This window comes from Lontra canadensis, unplaced genomic scaffold, assembly GCF_010015895.1.
Source record: "Lontra canadensis isolate GAN:19392208 unplaced genomic scaffold, GSC_riverotter_1.0 scaffold19, whole genome shotgun sequence".
NCBI classification, from domain to species: Eukaryota; Metazoa; Chordata; class Mammalia; order Carnivora; family Mustelidae; genus Lontra; species Lontra canadensis.
The window spans coordinates 12,264,371-12,282,383 of record NW_022631013.1 but is presented as its reverse complement, the minus strand read 5'-3'; the positions used below and the strand labels follow the sequence as shown (position 1 = coordinate 12,282,383).

At 40.9% G+C, this 18,013-nt stretch overlaps 1 protein-coding gene across 1 annotated transcript in view; it reads right to left on the bottom strand.

Annotated features, from left to right (window-relative positions):
- Positions 1 to 16,651, bottom strand: part of MELK (maternal embryonic leucine zipper kinase) — a 92,849-nt gene extending 76,198 nt beyond the window's left edge. Inside the window, exons 1-5 of the mRNA XM_032860600.1 lie at positions 16,492 to 16,651; positions 8,193 to 8,288; positions 6,041 to 6,126; positions 2,829 to 2,945; positions 58 to 201 (exon numbers count right to left, since the gene is read on the bottom strand). Of these exons, the coding sequence (XP_032716491.1) occupies positions 58 to 201; positions 2,829 to 2,945; positions 6,041 to 6,126; positions 8,193 to 8,250 (405 nt within the window). The 5' untranslated portion in view covers positions 8,251 to 8,288; positions 16,492 to 16,651. The remainder of the gene's footprint in view (positions 1 to 57; positions 202 to 2,828; positions 2,946 to 6,040; positions 6,127 to 8,192; positions 8,289 to 16,491) is intronic.
- Between the last annotated feature and the right edge of the window lie 1,362 nt (positions 16,652 to 18,013).

Here is an 18,013-nt window from a genome sequence, read left to right as displayed (position 1 = left end):
ACTACCAGTAAATGGTGTTGAACTCTCAACTTGACAGCATGTGTGACAGTCACTTACTGGTTTGAGGTCTCTATGAGCATAGCCCTCGCTATGCACGTAAGCGACCGCAGAAACTATCTGACGGAAGACAACTCGGGTCTCCTCCTCGGACAGGCGATCCTGGGAAATTATGTAGTCAAACAGCTCTCCTCCGGGGCAATACTTCAGTAACGACAGAGACACACAGATATTGTTACTACCTAGAAAAATCACTTCAGGGGAATTAAAACAAAAAATTATACTTAACTCAAAGATATTATTAAATTCAACTTAAAGGGAAGGAAAACGCATGAGGCATATTAAAAAAATATCCTCTGGGATCAAACAAATTAATAATTACTCCAGGAAAGAGATCAATAGCTAATGGACTCAAGCAATTTTATGACCAGTAAGTAGAAGCAGAACCAACGAGCATGGATTTTTTTAGAAAAAGATTTATTTATTCGAGAGAGTGAGAGCACAAAAGTGGAAGAGAGAGACTCTCCAGCAGATTCCCCTGCTAAATGCAGAGCCCAAGGCAGAGCTCCATCCAGAGACCCTGAGACCATGACCTGAGCCGAAACCAAGAATCAGACACTCAGGCACCCCAACGCCCATGATTTTTAAGTCCATTCGGGGCTTTATATTTCTATAGAGGAGTACTAAAATCCATTCTCATCTTTTTAAATTTATTTATTTTATTTCTTAAGAGAGAAAGCATGCAAGCAGAGGGAGGGACAGAGAGGGAGAGAGAGAGAATCCTTAAGTAGACTCCCTGCAGAATGCAAAACCTGATGTAGGGCTCCTACCAGGACCCCAAGATCATGACCTGAGCAGAAATCAAGAGTCGGTTGCTTAACAAACCAAGCCACCCAAGTGCCCCAACATTATGAATTTTAAAATGTGCTTTTGAGGGGCACCTGGGTGGCTCAGTGGGTTAAAGCCTTTGCCTAACGGGCACCTGGGTGGCTCAGTGGGTTAAAGCCTCTGCTTTCAGCTCAGGTCATGATCCCAGGGTCCTGGGATCGAGCCCCATATCAGACTCTCTGCTCAGCAGGAAGCCTGCTTCCTCCTCTCTCTCTGCCTGCCTCTCTGCCTACTTGTGATCTTTGTCTGTCAAATAAATAAATAAAATCTTAAAAAAAAAAAAAAAAAAAGCCTTTGCCTATGGCTCAGGTCATGATCTCGGGGTCCTGGGATCGAGTCCTGTATCGGGCTCTCTGCTCAGTGGAGAGCCTGCTTCCCCCTCTCTCTCTGCCTGCCTCTCTGCCTATTGTGATCTCTCTGTGTCCAAATGAATAAATAAAATCTTTAAAACAAAACAAAAAAAAAGTGCTTTTGAAATAGAGCTAATCTATGAAAATGATATGTAGTTACAAATTATTTGGCTGAGATTAAAGAAAATGAAACAAGAGATGAATGATGGAAGTTCTAAAGACTTGACATTTCAGGCCCAAAAGGGCAGTTAAAACTTGAGTCTGATTCATATGACACATGTATTGAAACCCACCTATAGGCTGTGAGTTGAACTATGTCCCCCAAAAAGATACGTGCAAATCCTAACATCTGGTACCAATAAACATAACCTTACTTAGTTTTGTAGATGTAATCAAGTCCCAGTGAAGTCCTACTAGATCAGGGTGAACCCTAATCCAATGACTGTGTTGTTACATGTAGAGGGAAATCTGGACAAAGACACAGACACACAGATAAGAAAACGCCATTTAGAGACAGAGGCAGAGATTGGAGTGGTACAAGCTAAGGAGGTATGCCAGAGATTGTCAGTAACCATCAGAAACTAGGTAAAAAGCACAGAACAGATTGTCCAGAAGAAACCGACCTTACCCACACCTTGATTTCAGACTTCGAGCTTCTAGAACTATGAGGCAATAAATTTCTGTCATTTTAAACCACCAACTTTGTGGTAGTTTACTATGGCAGCCCTAGACTAATATGCCATATAAAACTGAAATTGATCCTTCCCTCTAGAAACAAATTCTAACATGTTCCGTTCATTAATCCTAACCCCATCAGGAGTGTATTAGAAACTGTGAACTTACAATGAATCTCCAACTTATTATATATGTTTACTTAATCTAAATTGTTATAGACAGGGCGCCTGGGTGGCTCAGCCGGTTAAGCGTCTGCCTTTGGCTCAGGTCATGATCCCGGAGTCCTGGGATAGAGTCCCACGTCAGGCTCCCTGCTTGGCAGGGAGCCTGCTTCTCCCTCTGCCCTTCACCCTGCTTGTGCTCTCTCTCGCTCACTCTCTCTCAAATAAGTTTTTAAAATCTTTAAACAATAAATAAATAGTTACAGGCAGAACTCAAACAGGTAAGCTGCTTAACATTTATTTTAATCTTTTAGGTGAAACACACTTTTCCCTTAACTATGGATAAAGTGAATGAAAATGGTCTGAATATTTGATTTCCCTCCAAAATTGGTATGTCAAAATCCTAACCCCCAAAAGATGATGGTTCTAAGAGATGAGCCTTTGGAAAGTGATTAGGACATGAGAGTGGAGCCCTCATGAATGGAATTAATTCTCTTATAAATGAGATTCCAGAGAGAATCCAGAGATTCCAGGGCCATTCCCGTGGCCCCTCTACTATTAAGGACATAGTAAGAAGGCACTAGCCTAGAATCAGGAAGAGGGCCATCACCTGATCACGCCAGCGCCTTGATCTTGGAATTGCCAGCCTCCAGATCTCTGAGAAACAAACTACCCAGACTGTGCTATCTGTTATAGCAGCCCAAACAGACTAAGACAGTGATCAAATACCTTTAGATCTCTAGATCACACTACTAACCTCAAGAACCATGAATATTTTGTTGGCTGTCTCTAACACATGGTAGAGTTGACATATATGCTGATGTCTCAGGTTCTTCAAGGCCTCAATCTCCGTTTTGACCCGGGGCAAATCATTCTGAGACAAAACATATTACATAAGCAATAAAACTACTTGGGAAGTACACCAAGCATTAATATCAACAGCTTTAATATAAAAAAAAAAAATCAACAGCTTTAATACTGAGTAGCAAAAACAACCAACAGCCTCAAAACAAACTGTTCAAAAGCACAGAAAAATATAATAAAAATTGTTTATATGTATACACACACACACTCACACACACACAAAGCATTGAGGGTTTTATGAAAGACTAGTTTGATGTGGGTCAATAGTACAACGTCCAGAAAAATAAAAACAGTCTCAGACTCCCTTAGAAGGTTAGCATTCCGAACAAGGAAAATAACAGAGACCTGCCTGTGCTACCATTTTCAGTCTTAGTACTGTTCCTTAAGAAGCCTGTTGAGCTAAAAACTGGTGATGTAGGTGAAAGACACACAGGTCTTCACTATCTCAATTGTCACCTTTTCTATGGGCTTAAAAGTTTTCAAAACAAAGTTAGCTGGAAAGAGGAAGAGCCAAGCTGAAAAAATTGCCAACTCCATATTAAAGATAGAAATCTAGATATCTATGAAATATCAAGTAAAACTTTATTGTAAAAAGAGGCTCAATTTAATGTCCAGTGGCTAAACATCCAATTATGTGGGACCATACAGGTCCTGTCAGGTCTTGACCGGGATCAACTGTAACTTTATTTCAAAATGACAATCCAGGGCGCCTGGGTAGCTCAGTGGGTTAAGCCTCTGCCTTCGGCTCAGGTCATGATCCCAGGGTCCTGGGATCGAGCCCCAAATCAGGCTCTCTGCTCCTCGGAGAGCCTGCTTCCTCCTTTCTCTCTGCCTGCCTCTCTGCCTACTTGTGATCTCTGTCAAATCTTAAAAAAAAAAAAAAAACAAAAAAAACCTTCAAAATGACAATCCTTTTTTCTTTTTTGGGAGGAGTGGAAGTCTGATGACTAAAACCCTAGGGCAACAAAAACATTATTAAAGTCCTAGGAAGTAATTAAAACAAGCATGAGAACAAAAAATACAAAAACAAGTTTAGAAATAATGAATTCACATCATTATGTTGATGCCTTATTTTTTTTAAGATTTTTTTTTTTTTTTTGACAGAGAGAGAGAGACAGCGAGAGAGAGAACACAAGCAGGGGGAGTGGGAGAGGGAGAAGCAGACTTCCCACTGAGCAAGGAGCTTGCCATGGGGTTTGATCCCAAGACCCTGGGATCACGACCTGACCGAAGATAGATGCTTAAGAACTGAGCCACTCAGGGCGCCCCTATATTGATGCTTTAGAATAAATTTTGAGTTATCAGTGTGGTAACACATTTTGTAACAAACAGTTGACATTCTGTTTCTATTAAAGCATTTGTAGTGTTCACATGAATAAAGTATACTGATGTTATAACTGATGTTTAAATTGCTTAAGGGAATTAAATTAATCAGATTTGTAATCAATACCTTAAATGCTCAAGAAAAATAATTTTTTGTTTTTTAAAGATTTTATTTATTTATTTGACAGAGAGAAAGCAAGAGAGGGAACACAAGCAGAGAAAGCAGGAGAGGGATGCAGACCTCCCACTGAGCAGGGCTCGATCCCAGGCCCTTGGGATCATGACCTGAGTCGAAGGTGGTCACTTAATGACTGAGCCACCCAGGAACCCCAAGAAAAATAGTTCTTAATGTCTTTTTATTAGTTTAATAAATACAATACTGAACAATGAAAAACAAAAATACTGAAGGAGAACCTGAATTGTTAGTTGATAGATTTATTAAAAATAGGTTCTGATTAGGTCACAGTATGATTTTGGCATTTATTTTGGAAGGAATTCAAAGAATTGACTGGCCCTGCTCTAATAAAACTCCTCACATTTCCTCTGACTTATTTACGTATGCTAATCAGCACACAGTCTTAAAATAAAAACACAAAAAATAAATAAGGTAATAATTGATGTTAAATTCTGTCTCATTCCAACAATAAGGGAGACCAAAAGAAGTTCAATGTATCTAATTTTAAGATGTATTTTCAGTAAATTGTTATTTTTTATGTTTGATAATTATCAACATTTATAAAATATGCTCTTTTACTCTGTTATACATTGCTAATAATTATAACACTAACTTAATCCGCAAGAAAAAATGTTTTTAACACTCAGAGATTTTTGGTTAGAGAAAAAAATGATTTTTTTAATGTTTTCTAATTCATCTTCAAAAAAAGAAAGGGCCACAGATCCATACTACAGGACTAGTGAATTCCCAACAGAAGGAGACCAGAACAAAGAAAAACAAAGAAACAAAACCGTATGAGGGATGGTAAAAGAATTAGAAACAAAAGATCATTCAGGGTGACTTCAAACACTAGAAAGGGTATAACAGGCCCAAAAAGACCATCAAAAGAGAAACGTCTTTCCTTTATATAAAAACAAAAAACTTTAGGTACATTAAAACCAAGACCACATATTGATTGAATGGGCTGCTTTAGGAGGTAATGAGCAGCTTAATCCTGGAAGCATCCATGTAGAAGAGAAAGAGGCTGATTACAAAATGATTTCATGAGATAACTTCTAAGGTCACTTTAAATAAAATTCTAGGACTAAGATCTACCGACAGCAAGAAGGGATCCACATTTAGTTAGAGTGTCATGGGGAGATGTTAATACCCAGAAACACATGTAAGACTGCAGAAGAATGGATCCTCTGGACTTCAGATGTGTAACACAGCCCAGCATTAAAATTAAATTGCCCTTCCCCCAGATTACTTTTTAAAACCAGAGATTTATATATAACTGGCAATTTAAAAAACAAGTCAAAAAAAGAAAACTTATAGGGGTGCCTGGGTGGCTCAGTGGGTTAAAGCCTCTGCCTTCAGCTTGGGTCATGATCCCAGGGTTTTGGGATCGAGCCCCACATCAGGCTCTCTGCTCAGTGGGGAGCCTGCTTCCCCCTCTCTCTCTGCCTACTTGTGATCTCTATCTGTCAAACAAATAAATTTTAAAAATCTTAAAAAAAAAAAAAAGTTATAGAAAGACAAAAGTAGTAACCAGAACATTTGAGCAAATTCAGATTTTAATTTACAAAAGTGATCTATACATATTTTTTAAATAATTTTAAACTTACCCCTAGTGCATTTTTATCCATGATTTTTATAGCTACCATTTCTCCAGTGAGGATATGGCAGGCAAGTTTGACCTTTGCAAAGCCACCTAAGTAGAGGAAAACGTATTATGAAAAGATAAGCCAGAGTAACCTAAAATCATCATTAGAGCAACTTGAAGATGCAGGCACAAATACCTTTCCACATGCTTTTATTTATTTTTTAAGATTTTATTTTTAAGTAATCTCTGTACCCAGTGAGGGGCTCAAACTCACAACCCCAAGATCAAGAGTTGTACGCTCCAGCTGAGTCAGCCAGGCACCCCTCCATATGCTTTTAAAAGGCTCTGTCAATCCATTTTTTTCCTGGAAGTTTGTGGCTTTTTCTTTCTGTAGCTTCCAAAATGCCAGCCATGATCCTAACCTCTTGTCATCCAATGCCTAGCTGAAGATTTTTTTTTACCATGATAGTGTCTTTAACTTTAGGTTGGAGAAAATAGGAAACAGAACTCGCTGTTTAAAAATGTGCTTTATAATTAACACTGCAATTAAATTTGCTTTATAATTAACACTAATAATCCACTATACCATAACACTAATAATATTGTTATAATTAACAATAAAGGACAATATAAAGTTGCTGAGACAAAAGACAACACGAAACATCCTCTCAGTTTTAAAACGGGATCAAAAGTAGGATATTTTTTAAAAAAGCAGGATATTATGTTTCAAAATTGGATCAAAAGCTGGATAAATGTCTACACATCAGTATCTAAAAGAAATTGACAACTCAGGGTACCTGGGTGGCTCAGTCGGTTAAGCATCTGCTCAGGTCATGATCCCAGGGTCCTAGGATTGAGTCACACATTGGGCTCCCTGCTCAGCGGGGAGCCTTGCTTCTCCCTCTCTCTCAGCCCCTCCCCCCACTTGTACACTCTCTCTCTCAAATAAATAATAAAATCTTAAAAAAAAAAAAAAAGAAAGAAAGAAATTGCAAATATATAACTTCTAAAAATAAGCTCCTGGTGGTTCCTCTCATGGTCTTCCCCATTTCAGTAAATGAAAACTCAACATTTTCCAAAAACCCGGGGGCCAATATACTCAATATCCAGCCCATCAACAAATCCCATTGGCTCTGCCTTCAAAACACCTTGGGGGAGAAGAGGCGGGTACTGACTGGAAACTTTGTCTTGATCTAAACAGGGAACACATAGGTGGATGTGTACATAAAACTCCAGCAAGACTAGTGTACTTTGCATATTTTATTGCATTGTTTCTCAATAAATTAAACTACACAGACACACACATACAGAATCCCACCCTTTCACTGCCTTCACTGCTCTCACCCTCATTCAAGTCATCATCATCTCCAGCATCACTCACCTGAATTATTGCAATAAACTCCTAACATCTCTTTGCTTCTGCCCCACCTTTCCCAGCCCAAGCTTTTCACAACCAAGCAGCCAGAGTGACCCTTAAAAATAAAAGTCAGGGGCGCCTGGGTGGTTCAGTGGGTTAAGCCTCTGCCTTCAGCTCAGGTCATGATCTCAGGGTCCTGGGATTGAGCCCTGCATAGGGCTCTCTGCACAACAAAGAGCCTGCTTCCCCCCTCACCTCTGCCTGCCTCTCTGCCTACTTGTGATTTCTGTCAAATAAATAAATAAAATCTTTAACAAAAAAAAAAAAAAAGAAAAAGAAAATAAAAGTCAGATAGATCACTCCTCAGCTCAAAACTCTCCAGTGACTTCTTTTCTAAGTAAGAGGACCTACAAGGCTTCTCCCACTACTCTCCTCTCTCTTTCTCTACTTTTTCTTTCTAAAGTATGCTGAAGAATTTTTAAATTCTTTAATTTAAAAATTAAACTGAAAAGCTCATGACTGCCCAGATGTACTATATTCCCAAATAGTTGATCTAGGGGCACCTGGGTGGCTCATTGGGTTAAAGCCTCTGCCTTCAGCTCAGGTCATGACCCCAGGGTGGTGGGATTGAGCCCTGCGTCAGGCTCTCTGCTGCAGGGAGCCTGCTTCCCCCTCCCTCTCTCTCTGCCTGCCTCTCTGCCTACTTGTGATCTCTGTCAAATAAATAAATAAAATCTTTAAAACAAAATTAAGAAAAAAAAAAAATAGTTGATCTGTCCTTTGCCTCCAAAAGAAGAGAAAAAAACAAAACAATTACCTGTCCCAATAGTTTCATATAATTCATAGTATTTGAGAAGTTCATCATAATCTTTCATAGTCCTCCTGGAGGTGTATACAAAATTACAAAAAGAACCTGTAAGACAGAAATAATACATGATCAAAACAGGAACTACTATGAGATTATCTCCTCCATTGTAAGGGCACATATAAATACGTCATAGGCAAACTATATCAGAAAAACTGATTAGCCATATGGTTTAAAAAAAAAAAAACAAACTGGATTCCTATCTCATACCATATATAAAAATCAACTTCAGATCAAGGAAAGATTTATATATGAAAGATAAACTTTTAAAATTTTTTAAAGAATATCATGTGGGGGCGCCTGGGTGGCTCAGTGGGTTAAGCCACTGCCTTCGGCTCAGGTCATGATCTCAGGGTCCTGGGATCGAGTCCCGCATCGGGCTCTCTGCTCAGCAGGGAGCCTGCTTCCCTTCTGCTCTCTCTGCCTGCCTCTCTGCCTGCTTGTGATCTCTGTCTGTCAAATAAATAAATAAAATCTTTAAAAAAAAAAAAAAAAAAAGAATATCATGTGATTTCAGGACAAAAGAGAATCTTTTAAATAGATACAGGAAGTACTAATCATAAACAAATAATACATTAAACATTAAAATTCAGAACTTTTGCATATCTAAAGATAACCTTAAAAAAAAGAAAACCAGGGGCGCTTGGGTGGCTCAGTGGGTTAAGCCTCTGCCTTCAGCTCAGGTCATGATCCCAGGGTCCTGGGATCGAGCCCCGCATCAGGCTCTCTGCTCAGCGGGGAGCCTGCTTCTCTTTCTCTCTGTGCCTCCCTCTCTGCCTACTTGTGATCTCTGTCAAATAAATAAATAAAAATCTTAAAAAAAAAAAAAGAAAGAAAACCATAAATGTGAGCAAATATTTCTAACACTTATAAACAATGGATTTTTATCCAGAATATACTATATACAATATAGAAAAAGACAACCCAAAAGAAAAAAGAAGCAAATGAAATAAAAAGGCATTTCATAAAGAAACACAAATGACCAATAAAAATATGAAAAAATGTTCAGTTTTATTAGTCACAGGGAAAATGCAAATTAAGATTCCAATTACATACAATTTTAAGAAACATATAATGATATACATATTTTATTACCATGTTCCACAATTTACATGTGTTACATATACAGTTGATCCTTGAAAAATACAGATTCCCCTGCAGTCAAAAATTCACATACAACTTTTGACTCGCCCAAAACTTGACTACTATAGCCTACTGTTGACAGGAAGCCTTATTCATAACACAGTAAATTAACACATCTTTTGTATTTCATATGTATTATACACTAAATTCTTACAATCAAGTAAGATAGAGAAAAGAAAATGCTATTAAGAAAATCATGACGGGAGGGGGGCGCCTGGGTGGCTCAGTGGGTTAAAGCCTCTGCTTTCGGCTCAGGTCATGATCCCAGGGTCCTGCAGGGAGCCTGCTTTCCTTCCTCTCTCTCTGCCTGCCACTCTGCCTGCTTGTGATCTGTCAAATAAATTAAAAAAAAAAAAAAAAAAAGCCTCTGCCTTTAGCTCAGGTCATGATCCCAGGGTCCTGGGATCGAGCCTTGCATCGGGCTCTCTGCTCAGCGGGGAGCCTGCTTCCCCCTTCTATCTCTCTGCCTGCCTCTCTGCCTACCTGTGATCTCTGTCAAATAAATACATAAATAAATAAAAATCTTTAAAGGGAAAAAAAAAAAATAATGATCCCTTCTTAGACTGACTGCCGTTTTCTCCCACCTCCTGCTTCCATAAGATGTTGTCCTCCCACCTCCTGCTTCCATAAGATACCCACCTGCTGAAATGCCACAGCTCTTTGACAATATCCATTCTAAAGCTGGTCCTTGCTTTCCTAATCCTTTCTTAAAATCACCAGCACAGCTAAAATCCTATAACCCCCTTTTCGGTTCCTAGGGAGTATGGTTTCTCTTGCTGCAGCAAGCTAAGAAAAACCTAATGTTTTTTGTTTGTTTGTTTTAGCAAAAATCAGGTAAGCTAATATATTATCACTAAATCTATGGAAAACACACACACACACACACACACACACACACACACACATCAGGTAAGCTTCCTAATTTTTTTACTCCAGATGTGTGTAGTGGTCTTTGGTCAGTAGGCCTCAACAGGGTTGTGAGCCCAAAAAGGAGAGGAAAAGTATGCCAAAAAGAGGCAATTTAGGTGCAAAGATCCCAGGGGGCGGGAAGGTCTATATGTACTGAACTGAAATTGCTTTTAGGGGTACCAGCAAATGGAAATGCAGATTTGGAGCTGGGACAATTGGCTAGCCACATGGGAAAAAAGAACACTGGATCTCTCATACCACACAAAATCAATTATAGTTAGTGTAAAGCCTTAAAAGTGAAAGACAAATCTTTCAAATGGATTCAGGTAAGGTCTTACCCATACCAGGACTATCGCTAGGAGTGGGAAAAGGCAGAAAGGAAAAAGAAAAGAATTAGAAGAATATAGCTTCATGGAAGCCAAGAAGGAAGAAAAAAGTAAAATGAGTAAAAGAAAGTTTCTAGGAAGTAGATTTCTAAAATTTTCTAGAAGTGTTCATATATAGGTCAAGTCCTAGGACTTGAATCTTAGTACCGCAAAGTAGAGATTTCTTTACGGGTAGACATAGGGTGAAAGATCTCTGAATCTATACAGAAATGGCTTCTCTAAGGGGCTCTCCTTTTCAGAGGTTGGTACGGAAGGACAAGGTTGGGATTTCAGTCTTGGGAAGAGATGTCCCAACACCCCTTAGAAAGCCAAGCAGGAATCAGGAAGCCCAGGGAAGTGGAGGTCACTGAGTCAGGCACAAAGAATCTCCCATATAATCCAGCACAGCATACCAGGACTCTAGAGTTCACAAAGGGGTTTGAGGCCAATACCCAGCTAGTAATGAAATTCTCCTTTGCCTGGCCTGACCCCTGTGCACAAATCCCCCTTGGTGACCTAACAGTGGACTATCTATGGCAGAACAGGGTTCTGGATCCTCAGACCCCATTTTCTCTAACATCTCAAAAAATTAAGTGAGTACATGCATATCCAAGCGGGATATGGCAAGTGAAGTTCCACCTGGAAACGGCAAAGCTCATCCATCTTGATCACTTGATCATCCATCTTGATCGCCTCTCAGAAGTGGAAACCTGGTATTAATGCTCATTTCTAGAGCCAGATAGTCTTCACTCACCAACAGGCAGAGATCCAGCAACACCGCCAAAGGTTTGGGATTGACGAGTGGCCAACACCATGTTCTCTGTTCCTCATCCTCTCTCATCCAGAGTTGAGTGGCAAGCATGTTACTAAGCCTTAAAAATGGTTATGACTTTGGAAGATCTAGAATGCGAGTTCTACCTCAAGAGTGTGGTGAGTTTATTTAAAAAAAAAGGGGGGGGTGCATGGGGTGCCTGTGTGGCTCAGACAGTTAACCATCTGCCTTGGGCTCCGGTCGTGGTCCCAGGGTCCTCAGATGGGAGTCCCACATCAGGCTCCCTGCCCAGCCGGGAGTCTGCTTCTCCCTCTGTCCCTCTCCCTGCTTGTGCTGTCTCTCACTCTCTTTCTCAAATAAATAAATAAAATGTTTTTTAAAAAGGGAGGGACAGGGGAATAAAGGGAAGATCCTTACTACAGTGAGGATAGGGCATATTCTTATGCTGAGATAGAGAAAAAATTGAATAAAATAATCAAAAGCCCAAGAACTACAAAGGATATTTTTTCAAAGATCCTTTTAAATCTCCTTTTAAAATGCCTAAAGGGGAACCCTCCTACACTGTTGGTGGGAATGCAAGCTCATGCAGCCCCTCTGGCATACAGTATGGTGGTTCCTCAAAAAGTTGAAAATTGGGCTACCCCACAACCCAGCAATTGCACTACTGGGCATTTACCCTAAACATACAAATGTAGTGATCCAAAGGGGCATGTGCACCTGAGTGTTTATAGCAGCAATGTCCACAATAGCCAAACTATGGAAAGAACCTAGATGTCCATCAACAGATGAATGGATAAAGAAAGATGTGGTGTACACACACACACACACACACACACACACACACACACAGGAATACTACGCAGCCATCAAAAAAAAAATCTTGCCATTTGCAATGACGTGGATGGAACTAGAGGGTATTATGCCAAGCAAAATAAATCAATCAGAGAAAGACAATTATCATATGATCTCTCTAATATGAGGAATTTGAGGGGCAGGGCGGGGTCGTGGAGACTAGAGAGGGAAAAAAATGAAACAAGATGGGACCAGGGTGGGAGACAAACCATAAAAGACTCTTAATCTCATGAAACAAACCAAGGGTTGTTGCGGGTTGTGGGGAAGGGATAAGGTGGCTGGGTTATGGACATTGGGGAGGTTATGTGCTACTGTGAGTACTGTGAAATGTATAAGCCTGACAATTCACAGACCTGTACCCCTGGGGCAAATAATACATTATATGTTAACAATAAATAAATAAACAAACAGATTTTCTTAGTGATGGAATAATGTTCCATTGAGGTACCACAATTTATTTATATACCCCCAGTATGAACACTCAATTGGGTTTTATTTTGTATAGAGGGATTTTTTTCTTTTTTTAATGAATACAAATATTTTTCATAATTGTGACAATTCACTGACAGTCTCTTTAAATATTAAAAATTATCTGTCTTCTGTAAAAAAATAAAAATACAAATAAATAAATAAAAATACCTAAATCACTCTGATTCCACAAATCATTTTACTTTGAGATAAAAGATAAATTACTGTCAGCAAGTAAAAAACCTTCAAAAATTTGGTCACTGAACAGAACACTAAAACAGAAGTTTTGGATGGAAAGTTAAAATTCAAGGAAAATATCAGCCTTAAAACAGTTTTAATCTCAATGTCAAAGCTATTATAGCAAGAAAGATAAAGATCATGGACAAAAGACATTCTGATCCAATAAATAGTAGCCACTTCCTAGGAAGAGATGGCAGTGGACCAACTTAATTAGGTTGAACATTTTTTTTTTATTTTTAAAGATTTTGTTTATTTTTTTGACAGACAGAGGTCACAAGTAGGCAGAGGCAGGCACAGAGAGAGGGGGAAGCAGACTCCCTGCTGAGCAGAAAGCCCTATGTGGGGCTCGATCCCAGGACCCTGGGATCATGACCTGAGCCGAAGGCAGAGGCTTAACCCACTGAGCCACCCAGGTGCCCCTAGGTTGAACTTTTAATCTAGCTGAACCTGCATGAATGGGGTAGGGCAATGGAAGAAAAGTCAGGTCACAGAAAGCTGGGGTATAAAATATTCTGCTTCCAGGACGCCTGGGTGGCTCAGTGGGTTAAGCCTCTGCCTTCGGCTCAGGTCATGATCTCGGGGTCCTGGGATCGAGTCCTACATCGGGCTCTCTGCTCAGGAGGGAGCCTGCTTCCCCTTCTCTCTCTCTGCCTGCCTCTCTGTCTACTTGTGATCTCTGTCTGTCAAATAAATAAATAAAATCTTAAAAAAAAAAAAATATTCTGCTTCCACTGCCATGGCAAAAGTTACTCCAGGCAAGGAGATATCACAAAGGTCATATTTATTCTCACTGGCACCTGAGGCATAGGATTAAAAATATCCTTAACAGCAGTACTAATTCAGAAATCTTTTAAAGAGTATTTGTCATGGGACAAAGGTAGGAATGAAGTAGAACCACACCCCCAAAAGACACGGTTCACAAGACTAAGAAATTTCAAAACAGACAACAGCAGTAAAAGTACAGTCAACACAAGAAATCTTTGGGGTTCTGGGGCACCTAGCTGGCTAGGTCAGTGGAAGATGTGACTCTCGATCTCAGGGTTGTGAGTTCAAGCCCCACATTGGGTGTAGAGATTACTTAAAAGTAAAATCTCTTTAAGAGGGAGGGGCACTTGGGTGGCTCAATCAGTTAAGCATCCAATTCTTGGTTTCAGATCAGGTCATGATTTCAGGGTCAAGGGATCAAGCCCCACATGTGGCTCCATGCTGCGCGTGAAGCCTGCTTAGGATTGTCTCTCTCCCCCCCTACTCCTCCCCACTGCTCACACACTCTCTCTCTAAAATAAAGGAAAATATTTGGGACCCTGATGAGGAAGAAGAGAAAGAGTAGATTAGAAATGGGGGAATGTCAGGCTATAAATGTGTTTAGAAAGTTGTCTGCTATAAAAGTAGGCTATCAGGTTCATGAGACAGCAAAGCCCCCACTAAAGCAGTATTGGGGTATTCAGAACACAGGAGTTTAAAAGGAAATACAAAAAGACATTTCAAAGTTTAGAAACCATAAGATGGAAATAGACAAAGACCTCACAAAATTTAAGAATCCTAATTATCAACCTTACTGTCTAATTTCCAAACAAATTGCCATACTCTAAAGGAGACAACCATTTGTATGACGTTGGAATTTACTTCTCCAGATTAGAGATACAAGAATTCACAATCAACTTGATAAATTTCTCCCAAATGAGTTTTGAACAATCAGGTCATGGCCTCAAGTCAACTAGCAGAGATCAGCTTGTGCCAATGTTAGACAAAACCAATCACCTTCACTTTCTTTATTCCTTTTTATCTACCATCCACCCTTTCAAATTATACCATGTTTTTGGATAATATACATGCGGGCCTCAATTACATCCACTGAATCCAGGGAACATCATTTTTGCTACTATAGAAGAAAACTGGTGTTTGCATTGCAAACTACTACAATGACAGCGGAATTTACTTGGGTTTTAAATTTTGTGAAGCTAGTCTAAATATTCTTTTTTTATATATTATTTATTTATTTGACAGACAGAGATCACAAGTAGGCAGAAAGGCAGGCGGGGGGGGGGGGGGGGGGGGGGGGGGGGGGGGGGGGGGCGGACAGGATCCCTGCTGAGCAGAGAGCCTGATGAAGGGCTTGATCCCAGGCCCCTAGATCATGACCTGAGCAGAAGGCAGAGGCTTTAACCCACTGAGCCACCCAGGCGCCCCTAGTCTAAATATTCTTAAGTGCCCTGTTTATCCTCTAGAATTTAGAAATACAGAACATAGGAAGAATGGGACTGAAGTAACCCCACTTTGTAGCTGCCTAAAGGAGGTATAGGATCAATGTGGAAGGCAGCCTCTCAGCTGTGGATAATGAAGAAGAAAACTAGACCCCAATCAGATACCTGAATGTCCTTCTCAGTGTGACTAAACAGAATAATTGTTGGCATGTACATTTGGGATCTTGAACTTCTCTGAGGCAACAAGGAACTGCTTATATAACAGAAGATTTATCATTAAATGTTATAGAAAAGAAACAAATTGGGGACAATTTCTTACTAACGGTATTAGCTGGGCTGTGTTATTACTTGCTGGGTAATATATTCACCTCATCTATGAATGTGGTTAAGATGCTGATGCCGAAAATATTTCAAATAAGAAGTAGAATACCGAATGGCTTATAAGGTGGCCTTGTAATTAATACATTAATTAACATCCTCTCCTGCTCCTTTGCAGAGGATTCTGGGAGCACCAACGAAGAGGCATTCATTCCTAAAGGCGTTAAGGGACTCATCTGCCCATCTGGTTGGTCCACAGTAGATACACAATAAAGTCAGATCCGCTGGTGAAAGAAGCCCATGCTGGTGCAGGGCAGAAAGGGAGTTTCTGATTTCTCCCAACGTAGTAAACAGAAACCATATTATGAACAAAAAAGTTAGGAAACACTGGCTTCTAAGCATAAGTCCAGGTACCTCTGAAACCCGCCGCCACCTCCCCCCATTCCACTACCAAAGAGAAATACCAAAGGTGAGCCTCAAGAACAATTACTCATGCTAGCTGCTACAGGTCTGCTCGCTTTCTTAGGATGCTCTCCTTTGGGAGTTTCTCTTTTCCCCACCAGTTTCTTGGTGATGTTGTTCCTTTTACTGCTTTGGCAGTCGGGGTATATGCCTTTTAGTGTGAGCCTCTTAAGCCACTACTCTAGGAAGGTGAAGAAAGAGGAAGGATTTGGACTCTGAAAAGGGAGCGGTAACACATAACATGCAATGGGAATTCACACCTCTCGCTGCCTCCTTCGTAGCAAACGTTTTTGCCTGTCCCTCACCAATAACCCTGACGTAGGTACGTCATTATCCCCACTTACAGAGGAGAAAACCGGGGGTCGGAAAGCCTATCTCATCCGGGAGTGGGCTCGTTAAGGTGAGGTTTCGGGGAAATTCTCCAGTCTCCCGGGAGCCAGGAGCAAGCTGGGCTCGAGCCGCCGCTCCCTCGCGTCTAGCACAGCCGTGACCCCGGCCCTACCCGGGGAGACACTGACCTTAGGGGCGGGGAGCCGGGCGAGGCGGGGCCGAGCAGAAGCGCACTGGAGAGGACCAGCCGTCCCGAGCCAAGCAGTGAGTGCCCAAAACTCCTAGAAAGTTTTGGGATCGCCGGGTTTGAGCCGCTTCCGCCCGCCAAGGAAATCAAACCTCCCGGGCCGGAAGGGGCGGGGCGCAGCGGGGGCGCGCGCCGCGCCGGGTCCGGGTGAGGCGGGGACGCGCGATCGCCCTCGGGCCCGCAGCCGGAAGGGCTGGGCAGGGAATGAACGCGGAGTAATCTTGGGGCTTTCTGGGGCTGGGTGACGTCAGGCCTTGGTCTTATGTCTGGGTACGCCTTCACCGAAGGACCTGTGAAGGTTCTCCAGGGGGCGTGGACGTACAAAGTTTCCACATAATTCAGCCTTCTAACGCCCTGCTTCCTAAAATTTATCTAGAGAAGTTGCTAGTGTTCACGGTTCTCAGTTCGTCCTCTCCTTGCCCAATGGCCCTTCTCCTCCCACCCATCATCAATACAAGTATACCTCCCCTCTCGCCAAATATTACTAAAATGTGCGGCCACCAGGAATAAAATCCCCCAGGGCCCAATTAATTGTCCATTAGGTAGGTAACTCAAGGTACCATAAACACCAACCTAACACAGTTCACTGACCATTACGTGATTTTCATCTCTGTATGAATTACAGTTGTAATGGTTAACTATCTGGAAGAAAAAATAAAAATTTACAGTCACAGGAAAGAAAACGTTGAGTACAAATTTGCATATGTATTTTTAAAATAGAAATTACTTTTTGGGGCACCTGGGTGTCTCAGTCTGTTAAGCAGCGGACTCGATTTCTGCCCAGCTCATGATAAGATGGAGCCCCCAGATGGGCTCCACATTGTGCTCCCTCTGCTCCTCTCCCACAGCTCTTGCACGCACACTCTCACCCTCAAAAAATAAAAGAGACATTACTTTTCTAGAGCAGTTTCTGGTTCATAGCAAATTTAAGGGTAAGTTACAGAGATAGCCCCAAAAATTCTGCCCCTACACATGCATAGCCACGACCATTATCAATATCCCTCACCAAACCACCAAATGGTACATATGTTACAACTGATGAACCTACATTGACGTATTATCACTCAAAGACAATAGTTCACATCAGAGTTCCCTCCTGGTGTGTACTTTTTATGGTTTAGACAAATGTATAATGTCATGTATCTGTTATTGTAGTTCAGAGTAGTGTTACTGCCCTAAAAATTCTCTGTTCTGCTCTACATACCCATGAAGCAATATAAAGATATAGATATCTCTATATCTAGATAGATGATAGATAGGTATACTGCAATGAAGTACTACATGGTCCTGGATTTTCAAGCAGAAAAAATTACATTAAGGTAACATTCTATGGAATGGAAATAGGTGTCAGGAAAAAAAAAGAGAAATGAACAAGTGTTAAAAAATAACCTGTAGGGGCGCCTGGGTGGCTCAGTTGTTAAACTGTCTGCCTTGTTAATGGTCCTGGGGTCCTGGGATTGGTC